Raw genomic sequence first — 24,345 nt, 5'->3', positions numbered from 1 at the left:
TGGCTGGTGGGTTTGAACCGCCAGCCCTCTGGTTAGCAGTCAGATGCCTTAGGCACTACCTGGAGAAAATATTCATAAAACATGTCTGACAAAAAATCTTTATCAAGAATAGATAATGAGCTCCTACAACCTGACAATTAAACAACAATAACAATAACAAAAAACAAACAGCATCCTATTATCTTTAAATGGGTATAAGACTTGAACAGATACTTCAACAGAAAGGAAGAGATACAAATGGCCAATAAAACACTTAAATGAGCACTCAATATCATAAGTCATCAAAAAGTGGGTATTAAAATTACATTGAGATACCAATACTTCTAATTTTTTGTTAAGTGCCTTCAAGTCAGCTCCAACTCATGGCAACCCCCTGTGTAACAGAATAAAGCATTGCTCGGTCCTGCACCATCCTCACAACAGTGGATTGTGTTTGAGCCCATTGTTGCAGCCGCTGTCAGTCCATCTTGTTGAGGGTTTTCCTCTTCTTTGCTGACCGTCTACTTTACCAGGCATGATTTTCTTCAGAATTGCTCCCTCTTGATAAGTGTCCTAAGTAAGCTGGATGAAGCCTTGCCATCCTGGCTTCTAAGGAGCATTCAATTTTCCTTTTTTATGTCCAGCTTTTACATGTGTATGAAGCAATTAAGAAGACCATGGCTTGCGTCAGGCCCACTTTTGTCATTTTAGGATTTTAAAGAGATAGATCTTTTGCAGCAGATTTGCCCAGTGCAGTATATCATTTGATTTCTTGCCTGCAGCTTCCATGGGCATCGACTGTTGAGCCAAGTAAGATGAAATCCTTGACAACTTCTGCAGTGTAGTGAATTACTTAATGTGGCCCTTCTAGCCACAGTCCTCCCTTTTGTGATGTATTGTAAATCCTAGCCTCTATGCCTGTGGTTATGGTCCCATTTGGGGGTGAGTTGTCTGTCACATTAATGAAGCAGGATTAGAGTGGGATTTGTCTTGAGTGACACCTTGGACGATGGAATGCTTGGGCCAGTGTTCACTCTCTTGCTCTGGATCCTGCATCTGGGTTGTCACCATTTCACCCCTCAGCCTTGGGGCTTGTGACAGCCAGTTGTCTGACCTGCCAATTTGGGTCCGCCAGCCCCTGCAACAAATGTGGTGGGACTTTTCATAAAGTTCTATCCCCCAGGCATTTATTGTCTATTATCTGTCAAGATTTGTGCAAGGTAATTGAGGTTCAACAGATAAACACAAAGCACAGTTTCATCCTTTAGGGAGTATCAGACTAGTGGGAAATGGACATCAGTGAGAAGCAATACCACCTGTGTAATGCCTTACACTTAGAGGAATAGAAGTAGCATTCACCTTACACATAACTCTGCTATAATGAATGTGTTACTGCTGTTGCTAGCAGTTTTAGTTTGACTTCAGATTTCTGTGACTCTGTTTAATAATAATATTTCAGTAATTTTGGAAATTCAGCACAAAACTAAGACTGCTTGACTTACTAAGAGTGCTTTGTTTTTATTCAGTTTGGTTTATTTAACCAAAATCTTATTTTTTTAATGTATTTAAATTTTTGGATTAATTAATTTTATTTTATAATATTTGGAAATAGGAATCTGTAAGATCATGGTATTTGAATTTTAGTTTTAGGACTTGTTACTTAGTGCATCATATGAAATTTATGTACATCTGGTGTTAGTAGAGTTGTGTACTTCAGCAAATTATCATGGTCTGTTACCTACCCATCAACACTAGATGGTGCTGTGGGCTTAAATAAGTTTTCTTATTTGACAATTCAGCCATCTTTTGTCTTATCAAAATCTCTTTTTGGGATATGCATTCCATTAAAATTTGTTTTTTTACAGTTAAAATGCAGGTGCTATTTATACTATTTATAAACTTTTACTTCTTGAGTTAGTGATGATTCGTACATGATATCTTTTATGTAGATTCTATTTATACATGGCTTCTTGCAGTTACACAAATGAAGATGAAAACATCAGTGGAACAAAATAAAAGTATAAAATCAGTTTGTAAAATTCCTTTTAGAGAGAATTTTACCCTACAAATACTGGTTTATATATAAGTGCTTAACTTAGAGCAATAATGATCTAAGTTATCGTAAAACAGTCTTTCTCGTTTTTGTGTTGTTTTGTTTTTCTTATGAAAAATGGTATTCTATTTTGTATGCAAAATCAAGATAAGTTAATTTTTAAATTTCTTTGAGTATTATATGATTATTCCCCCAGTTTCCAACTTCCAAGTTCCTTTAATGTCCTCTCTGTCCTTGAGTTCTCCTGCCTCCTCCTAGTTCTTCTTAATAGACGTGCTCATTGCTATCACCAGAGACATTTTCTTTGGATATACGTAGGTTTGAACACTTGTGCTAGAAACTTTAATCATGGAAGTAGGACAGGCTTGGGTATTTGTAGTTAATAAAATAGTTGATTCCATACAAACTGAGGGAGCACTGGTGGTGTAGTGCCTAAGGCATTTGACTGCTAACCAGAAGGCTGGCAGTTCAAACCCACCAGCCACTCCTGGGAGGGAAGGTTGGGCAATCTACCTCCATAGTGATATAGCCTCAGAAACCCAAGGAGGGGTTGCTTTGAGTCAGATCTGACTCTGCGTCAGTGAGTTTGGTTTGTTTTTTTGGATATAAACTTTATTTTTTAAAAATGATTCTGGTGCACAGTCAAGGTTGAGAGCCACTGGTGTACACTAGATTGCATTAGAATTTTTCTGTCCAGCTGAAAGAAGTGGCAGCCAAAGCTGTAAAGAGGCATTTATTTCTTACAGAGCATTACATTCTTCTACCTTCTTTCTGAACTTCCCTGGTAGTTTAGGGGTTGAGAGTTTGTGAAGTAGAACCTCTGGGGAAAAGGGAATACCGTTTTCCACAACCCTAGTGTACAGTATAGGTGGTTCAGAAAACTAACTCGTTAGATATCAACTTGTTTCCTTTTCCCTACATTGATTTGTTAGTAAGAATAATTCAGTACAGTGAGGAATGTCCATTATTTGGACATCTTGGTAGAAGGACCATTGCCTAGCCACTTAATCAAATTTATGTATAGTTGTTTTTAAGGAATTTGTGTTTTTTGTTTGGTCTATGTTTATTAAAGTGATCAAAGTCATACCATGTTTTAGAAAATTTATAAATGAGAGAAAAAAATTACCCAAATATTACTATTTACCATTCAAGCCCTCTTGCTCTTCATATCTGGGGGCATTTTCTTCTAGTTTTTTTCATGTGTATGTTTACATTTTATTTTAAATACTACAGTGGAGTATCTTGCTCTTTGCCACTTTCGTTTTGGTCATATATTATTAAATGAAATATGAAGATTTTTTTCAGTGTTGATCTTTCTTCCATCGAGATAAAGTTATCTTTGACATCAACCCCCACAACTGTCTGTGTGATCACGGGCAAGGTATTTCACATGTCTGCCTCCCATTTCCTCTAAAGCAAGGATAGTGTCGATGTAGAAAGTATATGTAAATTTCTTAACAATGCTTAGCACATAGGGCCTTGCTCAGTTAATAGTAGTTAAAATAATAAGCAATGAATAATATTGTATTCTTGGTAGTCCATGGTAAACTAGCCCTTTATTTGCCTTTACTTTTCCAAGATTAAACATTAAATGTATTTGTAAACTTAGGTTTCATGTTTTTAAATCTCGAATAATTACATTCTTATTTAGAAAAGTATTCTTTTTGCCACATTGAGAGAAAAAAAAATTGAATGTCTTGTTAAACTGACTACAGGTGATGGGCTCATCTCTCTCCTTGGTAGGTCTCCTGGTACTGCATCTTGGGTTGCAAAGCAGAAGGAAGCTATGGAAAAGTCAGGCTCAACAATAATCATCTCCCTAACTCAGGAGAAGCGGTATGTCAGATGAAGAAAAACCTCTACATTTCAGGAAACCTTACCACCAACCTCTTTAATGACAATTGAGTATTTTTTTCTTACGAAGTCATTATCTCAGTGAATCTCTTTAATTTCAACTTGAGTCGTAACTAAATCTGACAGCAAATAAAAAGATTTTGTTTCTTTGCATACAAATTTACTTAATTATATTTGAAAAGTCACATATCTTAATTTTGCACATGTAACTTGAAATATGTTTTTATTATTAGATCCCAGCTGATGGTCAAAGCATTTTTGAAGTGAAAGGTTTAGAAACCAATGAAAAATACATATTTGCAATTGCTGCTTATTCTTCAAATGGGAAGCTTATTGGTGATGCTATTGGGGAGACAACTAAGCCAATTCTGGTTTATCCACCTCTCTCTGCTCTTACTGCTCGGACATTACTGACACAGGTAGGAGAGACTTCTGTAATTTTTTCTTTCCTTGAAGCAGTTACTAGGTAATTTCTGATGGAAACACTATCACAGCAGATATGCTAAAGCTCCTAAAATATTTTTCATTATTGCAGTTAAGTCCCATAAAATAGGAGTCATTCTTTCTCTTATTGATTAATCTATATTTTACAATAACATTTTCCTCCCTAGGTTATGCATGTAATGCATATTAATTTTAGAAAATTTGGAAAACACGGAAATTCACAAAGAAGAAAATGAAAGTTATCTATAATGCTGTCATTCAGAGCTACAGTTCACTGTAGATATTTTTGTTGTCATAGCTAGGGAGATGCTACTAGCATCTAATCAGTAGAAACCAAGGATGCTACTAAACATCTTACAATGCACAAGACACCCCTTCTCAACAAAGAATTATCCTGCCACAATGTACATAGTGCTGAGGTTGAGAAATCCTGATTCAGATACCTCTTTAGTTATATTACTATGCGTAAGTATATAAAATATATAATAAAAAACCAAACCAAACTCACTGCCATTGAGTTGACTCCAACTCATAGTGACCCCTACTGGGTGTCAAGGTGGTAAGTCTTTATGCAAGCGGATTGCCCAGTCTTCTTCCTACAGAATGTCTAGTGGGTTTGAACCACCAATCTTTTGGCTAACAGTCAAATGCCTTAGGCACTATACCATCAGAGCTCCTTAAAATACATAATATAAATTTATGTGTGGATATAATTTTGTAAAGAGCTCTGGTGGTGCAGTGGTTAAGGCATTAGGCTGCTAACTAAAAGGTCAGAGGTTCAAACCCACCAACTACTCAATGGAAGAAAGATGAGGCAGTTTGGTTCTATAAAGATTTACAGCCTTGGAAACCCTGTGGGACAGTTCTATTCTGTTTTATTGGGTTGCTGTGAGTTGGAATTAACTCCATGTCAGTGTTTTTTCTTTTTCTTTTTCCTTTAATGTACTTTTGTTGTTATTAGATGCTATTGAGTGAGATTCAACTCAAAGCAACCCTGTGCACATTAGAATGAAACATTGCCCAATCCTGCACCACCCTCACAATCGTTGCTATGTTTGAGCCCCTTGTTGCAGGCACTGTGTCAGTCCATCTCAGGAGGGTCTTCTTCTTTTTCACTGACCCTCTACTTTACCAAGTATAATATCTTTCTCCAGGAACTGGTCCCTCCTAATAACATGACCAAAGTATGGGAGACATAGTAGTGCCATTCATCCTTCTAAGGAGCATCCTGGCTATACTTCTTCTGAGACAGATTTGTTCATTCTTCTAGCAGTCTATAGTATACTCAGTATTCTTCACCAACACCATAATTCAAAGGCATCAGTTCTTGTGTGGTCTTCCTTATTAATTGTCCAGTTTTCATAAGTATATGAAGTGATTGAAAACAGTATGGCTTGGGTCAGGCATACCTTAGTCTTTTGCTCTTTGACATTTTAAAGAGGTCTTTGGCAGCAGATCTGCCCAAAGCAATACATTGTTTGATTTCTTGAGTGCTGTTTCCATGGGTGTTCATTGTGGATCCAAGTAAAATGAAATCCTTGACAATTTCAATTCTCCATTTTTTGGTTTTTGTCCTAGTTGTGAGGATTTTGTTTTCTTCATGTTGAGGTGTAACCCATACTCAAGGCTGTAGTCTTTGATCTTTGTCAGTAAGTGCTTCACATCTTCTTCACTTTCAGTAATCAAGATTGTATCATCTATATATTACAGGTTGCTAGTAAGTCTTCCTCCAATCCTGATGCTGTGTTCTTCATACAGTCCAGCTTCTTGGATTATTTGTTCAGCATACAGAGTAAACAAGTATGGTGAAAGGATGCAATCTTGATGCACATAGTTCCTGATGTTAAACCATGCAGTATTCCCTTGTTCTGTTTGAATGACTGCCTCTTGGTCTAGGTACAGGTTCCTCATGAATACAATTAATCATTCTGGAATTCCCATTCTTCGCAATGGTATCCATAATTTGTTAGGATCCACATAGTCAAATGCCTTTGCATAGTCAGTAAAACATAGTAAACATCTTTCTGGTATTCTTTGCTTTTAGCCAAGATCCATCTGACATCAGCAATGATGTCCCTAGTTCCATATCCTCTTCTGAATCAAACTTAAATTTCTGGCAGTTCTCTGTCAACATACTGCTGCAACCATTTTTGAATTATTTTCAGCAAAATTTTACTTGCGTGTGATACTGATTTTTTTTTTTTTTTTTTTGCCTATAGAATCCTTCAATATTGCAATTCAACACTTGACTTTTTTCTTCAGTTCTTTCAGTTTGAGAAATGCCAAGCATATTCTTCCCTTTTGGTTTTCTAACTCTAGGTCTTTGCACATTTCATTATAATACTTTACTTTGTTTTTTTGAGTTGCCCTTTGAAATCTTCTGTTTAGCTCTTTTACTTCATCACTTCTTCCATTCACATTAGCTATTCTCTGTTAAAGCAGTTTATGAGTCTTTTCTGACATTCATTTTTGTCTTTTCTTTCTTGTCTTTTTAATGAAGTAAATGAGCTGAACAATAACATTCAAACAGAACAAGGAGATACTTCATGGTTTAAAATCAGGAAAGGTATACATCATGGTTGTATCCTTTCACCATATTTATTAATCTGCATGCTGAGCAAATAATCTGAGAAGCTGAGATATAAGAAGGGGAATGAGGCATCAGGTTTGGAGGAAGACTCACTAACAACCTGCAGTTTGCAGATGACACCACTTTGCTTTGTGAAAGTTAAGAGGCCTTGGAGCACTTATTGATGAAGACCAAAACTACAGCCTTCAGTATGGATTACACTTCAATATAAAGAAAACAAAATCCTCACAACTGAACCAATAAACAGCATCATGATAAATGGAGAAACAATTGAAGTTGTCAAGGATTTAATTTTACTTGGATTTGCAATCAATGCCCATGGAATCAGCAGTCAAGAAATCAAATGCTGTATTGCATTGGGAAAATCTACTACTAAAGACCTCTTTAAAGTGTCAAAAAACAAAAATGTCACTTTAACATCACGTGCGTGTGACCTAAGCCATAGTATTTTCAATCACTTCATATACTTATGAAAACTGGACCGTGAATAACGAAGGCCACAGAAGAAGAGATGCCTTTGAATTATGGTGTTGTTGAAGACTAACAAATATACCATGGACTTCCAGAAGAATGAACAAATCTGTCTTGGAAGATGTATAGCCAGAGTGTTCCTTAGAAGTGAGGATGGTGAGCGAGTAAGACTTTGTGTCATACACTTTAGGCATGTTATCAGGAGGACCAGTCCCTAGAGAAAGACGTAATGCTCGATAAAGTAGACAATTAGTGAGAAAGAGGAAGACCCTCAACAAGATGAATTGACACAGTGGCTGCAACAATGGGCTCAAACACAGTAACAATTGTGAGGATGGTGCAAGATTAGGCAGTGTTTCATTCTGTTGTACATGGGGTCACGATGAGTAAGAGCCTACTTGATGGAACCTAACAATGACAACAACAACAACAACGTATGTTAAATGGTTAACTGTAGCACTTTACACACAGTAGGCACTTAATCAATATTATTGTTTTAGTTATGGATATAGTCATTAATTAATATTTATGTGAACTGGTGATTGCCTCACTTAAAACATATCATCTGTAAATAGAAATTAGGAAAACTAGCTCCTTGACTTAAGTCTCAGGCAACAAATTTCAAGCCTATTGATGGTTATAGAGTGGGTGGTCATTCTAAATTTTATCACATTTCCATTGTCTTATTATATTTTTCTCTTAATAGTTTATTAGTATTATAAACTGAGGTCTTGGGGCATTTTATATTATCATATCTTTCAAAGAAAATTAAATCGAGAAAATTGCTAGGATTTGTCTAGCATTGGCTTAGCATGCTGCATTGCCTTCATGGTTTCCATGATTTTGATTTCTTTGAAATTTAATATGTCCCTAATTTGAAGTGATGGAATTATTTCCAAGTGAGGAGCCAACTATTTCATCAAGGCCTAATTTTTCTCCAGGGAGTGGTTTGAGCTTGGTCTTCATTTTGCGGAACTTTCATTGAAAGTTAATAAAACTAAGTCCATGCTATTCGCCTTGGATAATGAGAAGTGTTATGAAGTAATGACCTGCATTTCTTTATTGATACTATATTTGCAGTTCTGTAGTTCATGTGACAGTTTATGAGTATATCCTCTCATAATATTAAGTGGCCAATGCAAATTTTATCCCTTATTAAACTTGCTCAATTTACAACTTAAGTTTCAGCTTTTAAGTTAGATCTAGGAAATATACCTTTCTTTAGGAGTTACATTTTAATTTTGGAGTGGGTTTTTAGTTTCCGGTTAATGTCTTTTAAAATATATATTATCATTAATATTTTATAGTAAAATATAGAGACATTTCACTAAATGCCTGAGATTAACTTAGCTTTTGGAGTTTTAGTTTGTGCTTTTAGTTAACATTATTCTATAAACATTAATAGAGTCAGGTGAATCTTCACTAGGTTTTTCCTTAACATAGGAAGCTATTAATTTAGGCTGTCTGGAAACATCTTTTGAGCAATATTTATGGAATATATATTTTCTAATTTTCTCCTCTTTATAGCCTCATTTCTTTTTACTCTCCTTCTTTAAGTGGTAGATAATGTGATATAAAATGTTGAAAGCCTGCAATCTGTGAACGAATTAGGTGGAATGCAGCTGTGTGGTGAGATGCTTACCGAATCCAGGCAACATTAATTCTCTTACTTTTGTTTCTCTCTGTACATTTGCTTTATTTTTCTCTCTCTAAGGATCAGCTTTCTTTACTTCATCTTTGGATGAAAGGATTGCAGGTTTTGATTTTTTTAAAAATTATGCTTCAATTACAGCTATAAACAGGGATCAGCTGGATGGCTCTGAATCCTGATTTCAGACTCCTGGAAAAGAGACCAGATTAGACCAGTTTGAGTCAGGCATTGACCGTAGGCCAATTAACCATACTGCAATGTAATTCAAATGCTGGGTGTCTTCCCCTGTGTGTACTGAGGAGATAACCATGAAGGGAGAATTTTAAAATTCATTTTAAATATTATTTATTGCTTGCTTACTCTATGCCAGGCATTGCTTCATGCTAGTGGTTTTCAAATTTGGGTGTGCATCAGAATCACCTGTAGGGTGGGTTAAACAGAAATTGCTGGACCCCCACCTCAAGAGTATCTGATTTAATAGATAAAATAGGAGTAGGACCCAGGAATTTGCATTCCTGACAAGTTCCTAGGTGATACTGATAACGGTAGTCCAGAGACCCACACTTTGAGAATAGCTGTTGTAGGCAAAGTGAACAAAACACCATGCTGGCAGATAAGTAACAACAATAAGCATAGTAAAAAGCAAATTATCTACTATGTTGTAAGATGGCAACACTAAGGAAAAAAAAGAAACAGTGGAATATGGCAAGGGGAAGTGGGAGTGTGAGGCTGGAGAATGAAAGGCAGATTATAGTACTAAATGGGATGATCAGGGACATCTAGAAGGTGAGACTTGAGCAGAGTTGAGTTAGCCAAGTGGTTCTCTGGGGAAAGAGTTTTCCAAGCAGAAGCAACAGCTACAGCAGAAGCCCTAAGAATTCTAGCAGTACATCTGGTGTGTTTGAGAAACAACGAGGCCAGTGGCTGGAGCACAGGGACCCACAGAGAGGAGCAGTCAGAGAAGTAAGAGGTAAGTGAGGTGGGTCAGAGAATATATCCTAAACAGACTTCTAGGCCATAACAAGGACTTTGGCTTTTATCGTGAGTGAAATGGGCAGCAATTGGAAGGTTTTATTAGTGGCATGCCATACTGTGACTTCTAGTTTCAAAGATTCATTCTGGCTGCTGTGTTGGCAACAGATCATAAGGGGGCAAGAGTGGAAGCAGAGGGACCTGTATATTGCTGTGAACTGATGAGAGATGAAGATGGCTTGGCTAGGGTGATGGTTACTGATATGGTTGAGAGTGGTCAGATTCTGCATATGTTTTGAAGGAGGAACTAACGAAAGTTCCTGATGGAAAGGTAAAGATAAAAATAAAAGATTACAATATTTAGCTGACCAACTGGATGCATGGAGTTGACATCAACTGAAATGGGGAAGGCTGTGAGGGGGTAGATTTGGGGCATGGGACATTAGGAGGTCAGTTTGCGACATGTTGAGTTTAAGGTATTTATTATTTATTTAGAAGTGTTGAGTAGTCAGTTAGATATATCAATCTGAAGTTTGAGCAAGAGTTCTGGACAGGAGAGGGATTTGAGGGTAGTTTTTATTTTTAAAACCATAAGACTGAATGGTATCACAATGGAAATGAATGTACCATAGAGAGAAGAGTGGCCCAAAGACTGAGTCCTGGGGCATTCCCTTATAAAGAGATTGGGGGAAGGAGGAGGGACTAGAAAAAGAATGTGTCATGTAAGGTAAAAACAACAAGAGTGTGGAGTTCTAGAAGCCTAGTGAAAGTCGTGTATTGAGTAGGTCATACCTAGTTGTTTCATTTTCCTTCAGTGCTTCTTTTTCATTTCAGTCTGATCCTCTCTTAAATCTCTTCTGCATATCACTACCAGGCTAGTCATCCTTGAACATGCTTATGTCATAGCACTCTGTTAAAAACCCACAACTCATGGTTCTACAAACATTAATTTTATCATAGTGTCTTTTCTTGTCTCACAATGTTCACTAATTGAAAAAAGGATATATTTATTTTTAAAAATGATATTTATTTTAAAAAGGATATTTTTTAAAAAAGAAAGAAAATTTAAAGTTTATCCAACCCTCTTTCACATAATCTGTTGTTGTTTTCATTGTTGAATCTTAAAATATATGGTGCCTTAGCGGTGACCTGGTACAACTCCTTCTTTTGACAAATACAGCTCAAGGAAGTGATTCATTTACCACTGTAAATCTTGGTCCCACTATTTTTATTGACTGTGAGGTTCTGTACAAATTACTCAACTTCTCTCCACCCCAGTTTTTTCATCTGCAAAATACGGAGAGATGGTGTTAAAGTTTGGCTCAGAGCGTTGTAATGGGAATTCAATATAATAGCATATACTTTATGTCTTTAAATACTTCCATTTGATAGGAAAAGCCTTCTTTAATCATACTCTGCTTTGCCTGTCTTTCTAGCCTATCCTAAACACGCTGTGGTGATTCCCACTACAAGATCTATTTCAGATTCTGCCTAAAGTGTGCCAATCCAAATTTCATCCCTGCCTTAGGGTCTAGCTTGCGCTCTGCCTCCTCCATGAAGAGTTCGTTTCCCTTTCCTCAGCCTGCACCATTATTATGCTATTGATTGTAGCTTTTCCAAGGTTGTTTCTCTGTAACTTGATAATAGTTTTGTGGATGATGGGACCATTCTTATGTTTTAGAAGAATCTACCCCTACAGGGCTGAGGACAGAGAAACTTCATAAAAGTTTATTGGCTGGTTGACTATATGAGTATTGATTTGGCAGATTTGAAAAGTTCTGACCCTATAAATTATTCCCTTGAGTAGAATATATCTACTAACATGCCATTTACATACTTAATTCAGTGAACTTACTTAGACTTTATCTGCTTCCACAAAGGATTGAAGTAGCACGTAACTCATTTGGTGAGATTTCGTACTGTTCCATGCATATCTAAATAGATTGATTTTAGAAATATTTTTAAAGACAGATATTGTGCCAAAAGAAACAATATTAAAAAAAAAATGTTGGTTGATATGCTGATAATTTTCCCCCCCTGAACTTCTAGACTTTACTACTGGAAACGGTTATTTCCCCTAATGTTAAATGTGTTAAACTTAAAACATATCATGGCTCCTGGGAAGTGTCTCAGCCTCATTCTTTTCAGCTGTGAACCCTTTGTTGCACAAAGGCTTTGAAAGTGTCAGTCAGAACCAGAAAAGAATGGAGGATATTTCATATTTTGGGCTTGGGAAATCTGATTGTTTCTCATGGAACAGATTGTTCATTATAACAGTATCTATAATAAATGGAGTGTACTGCTGAGATAGATGGAAAAGAAATTAATTTGGCTCAGATGTGATCTTTGTTTTGCTTATGAGGATTTGAAACATCCTTACAGAGTTTCAAATTTCCATGCACTTTAGAAATAAAAGAGATTTCAAAATGTTTCTATCTCCCTTGCAAGTGGCAGTCCTTACCTTACCATGGCCCCATAGAACAGAACAGCAAATGGGGACAACTGTATGTGAAATTAGCATGTGGTAGAATCTTCTCAGAATTCTTGTTTAAGATACGCATATCAGAAATAAAAATATTGCCTAAGAAAATGTACTTTCTATTACAGGTTGCTTATCAGATGGGTAACTATGAGTTGGCTAAGAGAGTTTTTTCACCAGTTTGGGACTATTTTGTTGTTTCACCACTTCAGGATGACCAGTCTGTTATCAGTTTGAGCAATATAATGACTATCACACAGAGAAGGTAATTGAAAATGTTATTTTAAAATGTGAATTTGCTTGTTAAAAATATAGATGTTGGATGTGTGGCCTTGAATCAGTTTATTTTCATTTTCATGTTAAGTTAGTTCATATAAAACTGTTTCTAATACACTCCAAGGTCTCCAGTCTTTATTAGAAACTTCCTTGCTAGAGGCAGAGAAAACAATGGAGGAATATGGATACGTTCTGAGTATAAGAGAATGAAGTAAGAATAAAAATATCAGATACCAGGCAAAGTAGTATCAGTCATACCAAAAAACACAAATATGTATTGAGGACTTCTGTGACACAGAAAAGTCAGGTCAGGGTTAAGGTTAAGCCTTGATGAGTGGCCTCTTACACTGAGAAGACTTTTCCTTTGCTTGAAGAGTTTTTTAGGGTTAGGCCAGTAGCAGCTACAAATAGGCCAGTTGTTGTTGTTGTTGTTGTTGTTGTTATGTGCCGTCAAGTTGGAGCTGACCCGTAGTGACCCCTCCTTGGGTTTCCAATGCAGTGTCACTAGGGAAGTAGATTTCCCAGTCTTCCTTCTGAGGAGTGGCTGGTGGGTTTGAACTGCCAGTCACAGGCCCTCTTTCAGTATTTACCACCTTTTTTTCTTAAAATGGAGTCTATGATTAGTACAAATGGTTAACACATTCAGCCACTAACCAGAAAGTTGGAAGTCCAGATCTACCCAGAAGCACCTCAAAAACAAAACAAAACAAAAAAAAAGGTGTGGCAGTCTACTTCTGAAAAATCAGCCATTGAAAACCTTCTGGAGCATAATTCTATTCTAACATACATCGTGTGGAACACAATTCTGTTCTGACATACATGGGTTGCTATGAGTTGAAATCAACTCAAAGGCAACTGGTTTTTGGTTCCTTAAAAGAATTAAGAGCAATGTCAGAAATGAACATTAGTGTGACTTAAAGCTGTCCCAAGTTTGGAAACAACAGTCTCCTCCACTTGCTTGTTAATGCCTGAAATCCCTTTAGTAAGAAGACATCACTTTTCATTCTTCAATCAAAGTTAATGAGATTAAAAATGCAAATGCTTGTAGAGGCAAAGCATTGATTCACATAAACATATAATTCCATTCAATTAAACAAATATCTACTTAGCATTTACCATGTATAAAGATGTTAGGGTCTGTGGAGGATGGATTTGAGAAGCACTTTTGGGGAGAAAGAGCTTCGAAGAATTTATGTGACTTAGGTGGATAAGGGAAAGGAGGAAGTGAAAGTTAACTGATTTATAGTGTTAACTGATTGGGAAGTTTATGACATTTACTAGGGAAATGTGAGAGGAAGACCATGTTTTGGTAGGAAAGATTTGATTGGAGGTATTTTGATTTTCAGTTTCCAGCAGATGCCTTTGTGTATATGAGATGTCTGATAGGTATTGGATAGGTAACTTTGAGTTGGCTAAGAGAGTTTTTTTCACCAGTTTGGGACTATTTGTTGCTTCAGATATTTAGTTCTGACTCTCAGGGGAGAGGTGAAGACTAGATGTGTAGATCTAGAAATTGTCTACGGAGGTCATCACTGAAATCTTGAAAATGACTAATAGCTCCATAGGAATGACTGCTTAGCAAAAAAGTAAAACAACAACAACAACAACAACAACTAAAGTTGAACTGTGGTCATTGATTACATTTAGGAGCCCAAAGCAGGAGATGGAACTAAGGATGAATATTGAAAAGGAGTGGTGTGGGAGATGAGAGGAGATGAGGAAAGTGCACTGCCACAGAAACCAAGGGAAGTGAGAGCATCACCATGAGGAGACTGGCCTGCAACATGAAATGCTGGTGCCAGGCAGAGTAGTTGTTCAATAAAATACCTCAGAGAGGTTGATAGTGTGAAGGTTTAAGAAGAGGCTTTTAGAACTGGCAAGGAGAAGGCCGCTGATGAATCCAAGAGCAATTTTAATGGCTTGATGGACTGGAAACCACTTTGCAGTCAACTAAATAATAAATGAAAATGGATAATTTTAAAAAGCAAAAACCACTCCTGTGAAGTTTAGTGTAAAAGAGAAGAGGAAAATATGCAGAAGCCTGAGGGGCAAGGTAGAGTCAAGGACACAGATTTAGAGGGTGGAGGGAAATGAGCCACTGGAGAGGGAGAGAATGAAGACACAAAAAAGCGCTGTTGAGTATGATGAATATGGTAGAAGAGCCAGGAGGACATTAGAGCACATGGAGTAGGGACAAGTGGTTTAGAATGTTGACTGCGGAGAGTGTGAGCAAGGAGACGCCGGGGTAAATGCAAGCATTGCTGAGAAGAAATAACGACTCAGCTGATACCAGATCATAGGAATTTGTGGTGGAGCCCAGCTCCTTGTGGCTAAGGGCCAATTTGACTCATCTTTTTATCTCAGGGCCTAGAATGGTGGCTAGTACATAATAGATGTTCATTAAGTATTAGTTTGAATGAAAGAAAGAATGAATGAGTAGGATAAGTAAATGATTGACCACATAGCAGAGACAGAAAAAGTAGACAGTGACATCTATTCAAGGTCAGGCAAATTGATGATTGAAAAAAACAAAGGAGTGACAGAACCCAAAATGCTGGTGAGATCATTATTGAAATGACTGACCAGAGTGTGAAACTGAGCCAGGAGGAGGTGATAGCTTGGAAAAATTGTACATATCAGTGTACTGAAGTTTATCATGAGGCTGAAGAGAAAGTTTAGTAGGTATTGAAGGAGAAGGAAAACTAAAATTCTCCTGGCAATGATAATTTAAGAGTTTAACATGGCAATGAAACAAATGATATGCCTACTGTCTACTGGAGCTCTGGTGACATAGTGCCTAAAGCATTTCACTGCTAACCAGAAGGCTGGAGGTTCAAACCCACCAGCCACTCCTCAGAGGAAGATGGGCAATCTAATTCTGTAGAGATAGCACATCGGAAACCCAAGGAGGGGTCACTATGAGTCAGATCCGACTCGATGGCAATCAACTGATGTTAACATCTACTGATGTTAGATCCTTTACCGTTTTGAAGGGATAAGGCATATAGAGAGTATACACACCTGGAGCTTAAGAGCGAGGGTTTGTCACCAAGTAAGGTTAAGGGCAACGAAGGGAAAATTAAAAACAAAGTAGGAAGATTTTGCAGATCTCACAGCTTTGCCAGTGCTGGGCACTATTGATTACAGTTTCTCTCTTTTGAACCATGAGCAATTTTCCTTGAAATGAAACTAATTTTTCAGGAAGTTCATTAATTGAAATATTAAGGCTATTTTCCAGGTTTCCCAATATCTATAATGATTTCCTTATATTGATAGAAAAAACAACATTATATACTGTATTAGAACACAAACTTTGCCAATATTTATTTTCTGTATCTATGACATAATAACAGGTAAACATGTTTCTGATATTCTTTGCTTTCAGCCAAGAGCCATCTGACATTTGTAATGATATCCCTTGTTCTTTGTTCTCTTCTGAATCTGGCTTGAATATCTTGAAGTTCCCTGTCAATATAATGCTGCAACAGTTTTTGAATTATCTTCAGCAAAATTTTATTTGTGTGTGATATTGTTCAATAATTTCCACATTCTGTTGCATCACCTTTCTTTGGAATGGGCACAGATATGGATCTCTTCCAGTCAGTTGGCCAGGTAGTTGTCTTCCAAATTTCTTGGCATAGACAAGTAAGTGCCTCCAGCACTGTATCCATTTGTTGAAACATCGCAATGTGTTTTCCATCAATTCCTGGAGCCTTGTTTTTTGCCAGTTTCTTCAGTGCAGTTTGGACTTCTTCTTTCAGTACCATTGGTTCTTGATCATATGCTGCCTCCTGAAACAGTTGAACATTGACCGATTCTTTCTGGTGTAGTGACTCTCTGCATTCCTTCCGTCTTCTTTTGATGCTCCTGCATCATTCAATATTTTGCCCATACAGTTCTTCAATATTGCAACTTGAGGCTTGAATTTTTTCTTCAGTTCTTTCAGCTTGATAAATGCTAAGTGTGTTCCTCCCTTTTGGTTTTCTAACTCTAGGTCTTTGCACATTTCATTATAATAATTTACTTTGTCTTCTCGAGCTGTCCTTTGAAGTCTTCTTTCAAAAGCAAGTTTCAGAGTCTCTCTGACATCCATTGCAGTCTTTTCTTCCTTTCCTGTCATTTGAATAAAAGCATTTGAATGCTTTCTTCATGTGTGATGTTTTTGATGTCATCCCACAACTAGTCTGTTTTTTTGTCGTTGGTGTTCGAGACATCAAATCTATTCTTCATATGGTCTCTAAATTCAGATGGGATATACTAAAGGTCACATTTTGGCTCTGATAGACCAGTTTTAACTATCTTCAGCTTCAACTTGAACTTGCGTATGAGCAGCTGATGGTCTGTTCCACAGTCAGCCCCTGGCCTTGTTCTGACTGATGATATTGAGCTTCTCCATCACCTCTTCCCACAGATGTAGTCATTATGATTCCTGTATATTCTGCCTAGTCAGATCCACATGTGTACTGGCCATTTATGTTGTTGAAAAAAGGTATTTGCAATGAATAATTCATTGGTCTTGCAAAATTCTATCATGTGATCTCCAGCATCATTTCTGTCACCAAGGCCATATTTTCTAACCGCCAATGATTACTCTGTGGTGTTAAATTTGTCTGTCAACTTGGCAGGGCCTGGTTGAGTGGCTGGGCAGCTGGTGGTAGCTATTTCCCATGATGAGACTGATGATCATCTCCATGGTGGGATCTACCACAAGCAGCTGCCTTTGGGATGTGGTCTGCTTCCTGTATATAAGGAGAAGCCTTGGGGATAGTCTCTATGTTATGGCATGCTTGAACCCTGCATGTAGCTGTGTTGTTGCTCAGCAACCTGCCATGATCTGCTGACCTTGGGACTTTCAGTGGACTTGAATGAATGGCCTGATAATGTGGTTTGGTAACATCAGGGCTGTGCCTTTTTACTTGTCAGCCTTGGGCTTGTCAGCTTCAGCAGCCAGTAGCTGTCTGAGTAAAGAAAAGCCTCTGGCTTCAGCTCTGCCTCCTGGAGCAGGAGGCAGAGCTGAAGGCCAAGGCTGAGGGGCTTTCACCCAACCCTAGAGCCTGGCACTTTGAACTCAGACTTAAAACCTCCAAATTGTAAGAGAATAAATTCTTGTTTGTTAAGGCCATCCCATTTGTGGCATATTCTTGTCTGGGTGGCACTAGGTAACCAAAACATCCTCTTTGTTTCCAACTTTCACATCCCAATCACCAGTAATCATCAATACATCTTGATTGCATGCTGGGTCAATTTCAGACTGCAGAAGTTGGCAAAAATCTTCAATTCCTTCATCTTTGGCTTTTGTGGTTGGTGCATAAATTTGAATAATAGTAGTATTAACTATTCTTCCTTGTAGGCATATGGATCTTGGCTGAAAGCAAAGAATACCAGAAAGATGGTTACTTGTGTTTTATTGACTATGCAAAGGCATTTGATTGTGTGGATCACAACAAATTATGGATAAGATTGAAAAGAATGGGAATTCCAGAATACTTAATTGTGCTCATGAGCAGCTGTACATGGACCAAGATGCTGTCATTCACACAGAACTGTGAATGCAGGGGATACTGCATAGCTTAAAGTCAGGGTTGTATCATTTCACTGTACTTATTCAATATGTATGCTGAGCAACTAATCCAAGAAGCCAGATTATATGAAGAAGATTGTGGCATCAGGATTGGAGGAAGACTCATTAACAACCTGCAATATGCAGATGACATAACTTTCCTTGCTGAAAATGAAGATGACTTGAAGCACTTACTGATATAGATCAAAAACTATAATCTTTTGTATGGATTACACCTCAACATAAAACAAAAATCATCACAATTAGACCAACAAGCAGCATCATGATAAATGGAGAAAAGATTGAAGTTGTCAAGAACTTCATTTTAGTTGGATCTACAATCAACACCCGAGAAAGCAACAGTCAAGGAATCAGATGTCATATTGTACTAGGCAAATCTGCTTCAAAAGACCTCTTTAAAGTGTTAAGAAGCATAGATGTCACTTTGAAGACTAAGGTGCACCTACCCCAAGCCATGGTATTTTCAGTACCCTCATATGCATGTGAAAGCTTTACAATGAATAAGGAAGACCAAAGAAGAGTTGATGCCTTTGGATTATGGTATTGGTGAGGAATATTGGAAATACATGGACTGCCAGAGGAATGAACAAATCAGTTCTGGGAGAAGTGTAGCTGGAATGCTCCTTGGAAGCCAGAATGGACAGACTTCATCTCACCCACTTTAGTCATGTGACCAGAAGGTACCATTCCTTAGAGGAGGATATAATTCTTGGTAAAGTAGAGCACCATCAAAAAAGAAGAAGGCCCTCAACAAGATGGACTGACACAGTGGCTACAATTACGGGCTCAAGTATAGCAAGAATTGTGAAGATGGCGCATGACTGGGCAGTGGTTTGTTCTCTTGTACATGGGGTTGCTGTGAGTTGGAGTTGACTTGAGGGCACCTAACAACCACATGACATAATATGTCAGAAGCTTGGTTTTCCTAATTGTGAACTTATTCCAGGGTTGATCTTTACATTTAATTTAAACTCACTGTACAGTCGCTAGCTATTTTTGTTCCACAACTTTTTGTTGCTATATTGGGATCATTATGTAGACATTAAGAGTGTCAGCTTAGAAAGGTGAGTTCACATGCCAAATCATTTTATATTTTTACGTATAAACATGTTTGCTTCCTCTTGCAGATTATATTCAGACATTCTGGCAGAGACATCATCAATCCTTTTATACCTTTTTCTTAGAAATATTTTTGTAACAAGTGACATTAAAATCAAAGAAGAAAACCTCTTCTGTGATAATATTAAAGGCAATGAGATCTTCCCCTCTCAACAAGTAAGTGAATTAAAGTGATTGAAAATATGCCAGTTTTTCTTATTTGTTTTCTGATGTTTCAACATGATGTTCTTTTGAGATTACATGTTTCGGCTTGTGAATGGGCTGAGACCATTGTGTGATGTGCTGGTTTAATTGATATTCCACGTAGGTTATAAAGGCTTGCATTCATGTTTTTTTTCCCCCTCTGTATACACAATATATATTTCACATATCCAAAAATGCATAATGTATAAAGTAAGTCCTATTTTAATCCTAGTACTCCTGAAAATACCATGGTTTTCTTTTCATATGATTTCTCCGGTTTTTCAGATATAAATATATATAAATCTGTGTTATTGTTATTATTACATAAATAGGATCATGCTCTTGCTGTTTTGCAACTTGTCTTTTTAATTTTATAATTTGCCTTGGACATATTTTCATGCTGTTGGACATCAATCTACCATATTCTTTCTAATTATAATATTGTCTTTCTGTATAGCAACAGAAATTTAACCTATCTCTTATCCACAGACTATCAGGGAAAAAACAAAACAACTCACTGCCTTCGAGTCGATTCGACTCATAGCGACCCCTCCCTGGGTTTCCGAGGTGATATCTCTACAGAAGTAGGTTGCCCAGGCTTCCTTCAGAATGGTTCTAAAAAGTGCTAGGCACATTTGTGCAACCCCAGAATTCTCTGGCTTTTAATAATGATCCTGCATTATTCTTTTACACCAGCTTCTCGCTCTTTCTCTCTCTTTTTCCCTTTACTCACTTTAGATATGCAGGCTTTTGCCACCTGTTTTTTCACATTATTATTATTGTTATTTTTCTTGTTTTAAGGTAAAGATTTATATATTTTATTTATTTTTAATTGTGCTTTAGGCGCAAATTTACAAGGCAAATTTGTTTTATATTTAACAGTTCATGCACATTTGATTTCACTCCCTGATTACCATCCCCAACCACTGCATTACGTTTCTGTATCCATCCACTTATTAATTAATTAATTAATTAACCAGTCAACTGTTACATGTGGTTGTGCTATTTTCTGGGGATTATGCAGATTAAAAAAACAAAACAAAACATAGTCCTTTGCCCAAGACAAGTTCCATAAACATGTGGAGTTCAAGATCTAACAAACCCTCCTCCTCCTGCTGCATTACATTCAGTTCCTCTTTCAGCATACCCAGTTTGAAAATAAAGACAATCTTTAAATAGTCCCGTGAATTCCAGAATGCTCGAGTACCATTCTAGTAAGAGCTGGCTGAGTAGAAATTCCTGATTGCTACTCAGAAAGTTTTCTCTGTATATAATCTCATATGTATTTGTAGAAAACTAATGAAATCTTTCCCCAGGAAAGGGAAAAGAGGAGTAAAATAGGATTTTTGTTTTTCTTACGTGGTATTTAATCTCAAAATTCTAACTTTGCATTTTACAATAATTTTTAAGTAGCAAAAGTAAGTAACAGACTATGAAAATTGAAAATTTACCATTATTTCACAAATCAAAATGGGAAATGAAAATTTTTAATGAAGTGGAGGAAATATGGAGATGTTTTATTTTAACTATTAGTTGTTATAATTTATATTTTTTAAAACTAGACTTTTTTATAACATTAATATACAGTGAAAGTTTTATCTTACTAATAAAAGAAAGATTGGTTCCTTTCAGTTACTAGTGGTGCATGGTGCTTGTACTGCTCTGAAGTTTAATTCTAACATTCTCTTATTCACACACAGCATTATTGGTGAGTTAGAGTCATTGCTGAACTTAGATTTTGTTCATGCCAACATTTATGTTGTTGTTAAACCACCAGGATCACAATCCTTTCCTCTTCTTAGGGAGACATAAATTAAGAACCTTATGTTTCTGCTTGTGTGTGCTGCATATATACCCATATATTTAATAAAGCACAGAGGAGGCACAGTTATGGAAGTTTCCTAGATATATCCACAAAACTTGCAGGATTCGTTTACTGGGTTAAAAGGCATAGGGCCATAGGCTCACAGGATAACTTAATCAATTGGTATAACATAGTTCATAAAGATAATGTTCTATACCCTAGTTTGGTGAGTAGCATCTGGGGTCTTAAAAGCTTGTGAGCAGCCATCTAAAATACAGCTATTAGTCTCTTCTTGTCTGGAGCAAAAGAGAATGAAGGAAACCAAAGATTCAAAGAAGAAACTAGTCCATAGGACTAATAGGCTTTACAAACCATGGCCTATTCTAACCTGATGCCCAGCTACCACTACTGACTGTTCAAAAATATAGAGCAAAACTCAAATTCCTAAAAAAAGCCAGACCTACTGGACTGTTAGAGACTAGAGGAGACCCTTAGACTACTGCCTTTAGATATCCTTTGAACTTGGTACTGAAGCTACTCCTGGAGGTCCTTTCAGCCAAATAATAGACTGGCTTATAAAAGAAACAACATCACTCATATTCTGATACCCAGTGCTGCTCTGACAAGAATATATACCACAAATGGGATGGCTTGAACAAATAGGAGTTTATTCTCTTACAGTACGGAAGGCTAGAAATCCGAGTCCCAAGTGCCAGGCTCTAGGGTCTGTGTGAAAGCCCCTCTACCTTGGGCTTCAGCTCTGCCTCTTGCTTCTGGCCCACTGAAGCTAGAGGCATCTCTTCACTCAGGCAGCTACTGGCTGCTGAGGCTGACAAGTCCAAGGTTGACAAATAAAAGGGCACAGTCCCGATGTTACCAAACCATATGGCAGGCCATTAATTCAAGTCCATTGAAAGTCCCAAGATCGGCAGAGCATGTCAGGCTGCTGAGCAATGACACAGCTACGTGCAGGGTTGAAGCGTGCCATAAGCTAGAGACTATCCCCAAGGCTTTTTGTTACATACAGGAAGCAAACTACATCCCTGAGGCAGCTACTCAGCTGCTTGTGGTAGATCCCACCATGGAGCTGATTACCAATCTCATCATGGGAATACTACATCCAGCTGCCCAGCCACTCAACCAGGCCCAGCCAAGTTAACTCACAAACTTAACTACCACAACCAATGAGTAATAAGCCCCTTAAACATTCAACTATGTGAGACCAAATGGTAACATTTATCCAAAAGCAAAGATGAGAAGGCAAGGAGGGAAGGGAAGGTAGATAAATGGAAGTAGAACAAACCAAATAATGAGAATGCTGACATATTATACAGATTGTAACCAGTCTTATGGAACAATTTGTATAAAAAGTGTTAAATGTGAACCTCATTAGCTATGTAAACATTCACTTAAAACACAATAAAATGTTTTTTAAAAAATAAACTTTTGTTCAATTTGAGTAATGATGCCTTTCTTTACAGATTGCTAGACTGATTGAATGTGAGAGAATATTAGTGGCATTGGAACTTAGCAACTTTTTAAATGATTCCAGTTATGCCCTTCAAGCTGTGACCCAATGTTATGGCCTCCTTGCTCCTATCATCTATCACAATATTGTTTTGGTACCTGTTGTACAGGTAAGGGTATTCTTTTCCCCCAGATAAGTGTATTTTTAAAAAAGCAACTCAGCCAGGGATGTTGGAAAAGAAAATGCAATGTATTTTTTTATAAGGAATGAATGGGTAAAAAGTAGATATTACGAAATTTCAAGAATTAACTGAAAATTATTTTAACAATTTAAATTAGCTATCAATGCAAGCATAAATAAGGACATAAAATGGTTTATTTGAAAATGTACAGCACAGTTGCAGTCCATATTTAAATATCGGCAGATTAGTTCTCTAGATTTTTAAACTTATTTTAATATTCTTGTTCTTATGACGTTAGAAACAGCAGTATGTATCCAAAGCTTATTTTTAAAATCACCTTCTGGGGGAGGGGGAGATTGTGAATCCCTCCCCCCCAAAACAAGACAAAATGAAACAAAACAAAACAAAACTTGATGTCTGATGATGGAGGAGTTGGAACTTAGAGGAAAAGAATAGGTGAGACCTGGCTGAAGGGATTATATTAGTTGTCTATGATTTATAACAAATCACCATAAATTTAGTGCTTAAAACAGCATTCGTACATTATCTTATAGCTTCTGTGAGCTAGAAGTCTGGGTGCTGACTAGCTGGGTCTTCTGTTCAGCGACTCACAGGCTGAAATCAGGGTGCTGACTGGGGCTGTGATCTCATCTGAGGCTTGGGGTCCTCTTCCAAGCTTCCTGGTTATTGAGAGAATTTATTTCCTTGTAGTTGTAGGACTGGAATAGTAAGTTGATGCCATGTGGGAACAGCTTCTCTAGGATTCTGGTTGATCTCTTTTCCTGGGGAAACTTAACAAGAAGAAAGTCAGTGGGACAAATGACAGCTGCAGCTGGTCCAGGGCAACAACTGATATGCACTACCTCCCTCCTCTACTGCCTGTTTTGATTTCCTTCACACCCAGCCAGCAAATCTGCTGCTTGAGGTGGCTCCCATGGTGGCGTGCCTCAGATAGGAACCTCTGATGTGTCAGAGCCTCTTGCTTTATGTTCTCTATGTTCTAAGGCCATGGCTGTTGCATGTGCCCTATTACTATCAAAATTGGGTAGGAGGGGACCTATGCTTTTGGCCAAGATGGAATAGTAGGGAACCTCTTGGTTCTTGGATCCATATGTTCTACCTACTGGGAGACAGTACCACATGCTAGTCATTGATTTAGAGGGTATACCATGACATGGAGGATGGTGTCTCATTCTCACTGGGTATAATCTTAAAGCTGGTACCTAAGTTGCCCCTTATC

General features: G+C 37.4%; 1 protein-coding gene across 1 annotated transcript in view; it reads left to right on the top strand.

The window, feature by feature from the left end:
- CFAP54 (cilia and flagella associated protein 54) overlaps positions 1-24,345 on the top strand; it is a 602,528-nt gene that overhangs the window by 174,873 nt on the left and 403,310 nt on the right. The window contains 5 exon segments of the mRNA XM_042782173.1: positions 3,776-3,868; positions 4,120-4,305; positions 12,622-12,758; positions 19,478-19,625; positions 22,938-23,093. Coding sequence (XP_042638107.1) covers positions 3,776-3,868; positions 4,120-4,305; positions 12,622-12,758; positions 19,478-19,625; positions 22,938-23,093 — 720 coding nt within the window.

This window comes from Orycteropus afer, unplaced genomic scaffold (assembly GCF_000298275.1).
Source record: "Orycteropus afer afer isolate SDZICR_OR568_19922 unplaced genomic scaffold, OryAfe1.0 scaffold00253, whole genome shotgun sequence".
Taxonomy (NCBI): Eukaryota; Metazoa; Chordata; class Mammalia; order Tubulidentata; family Orycteropodidae; genus Orycteropus; species Orycteropus afer.
Note: the sequence above shows the minus strand (reverse complement) of the source record. Positions and strands in the feature narration are given on the sequence as shown.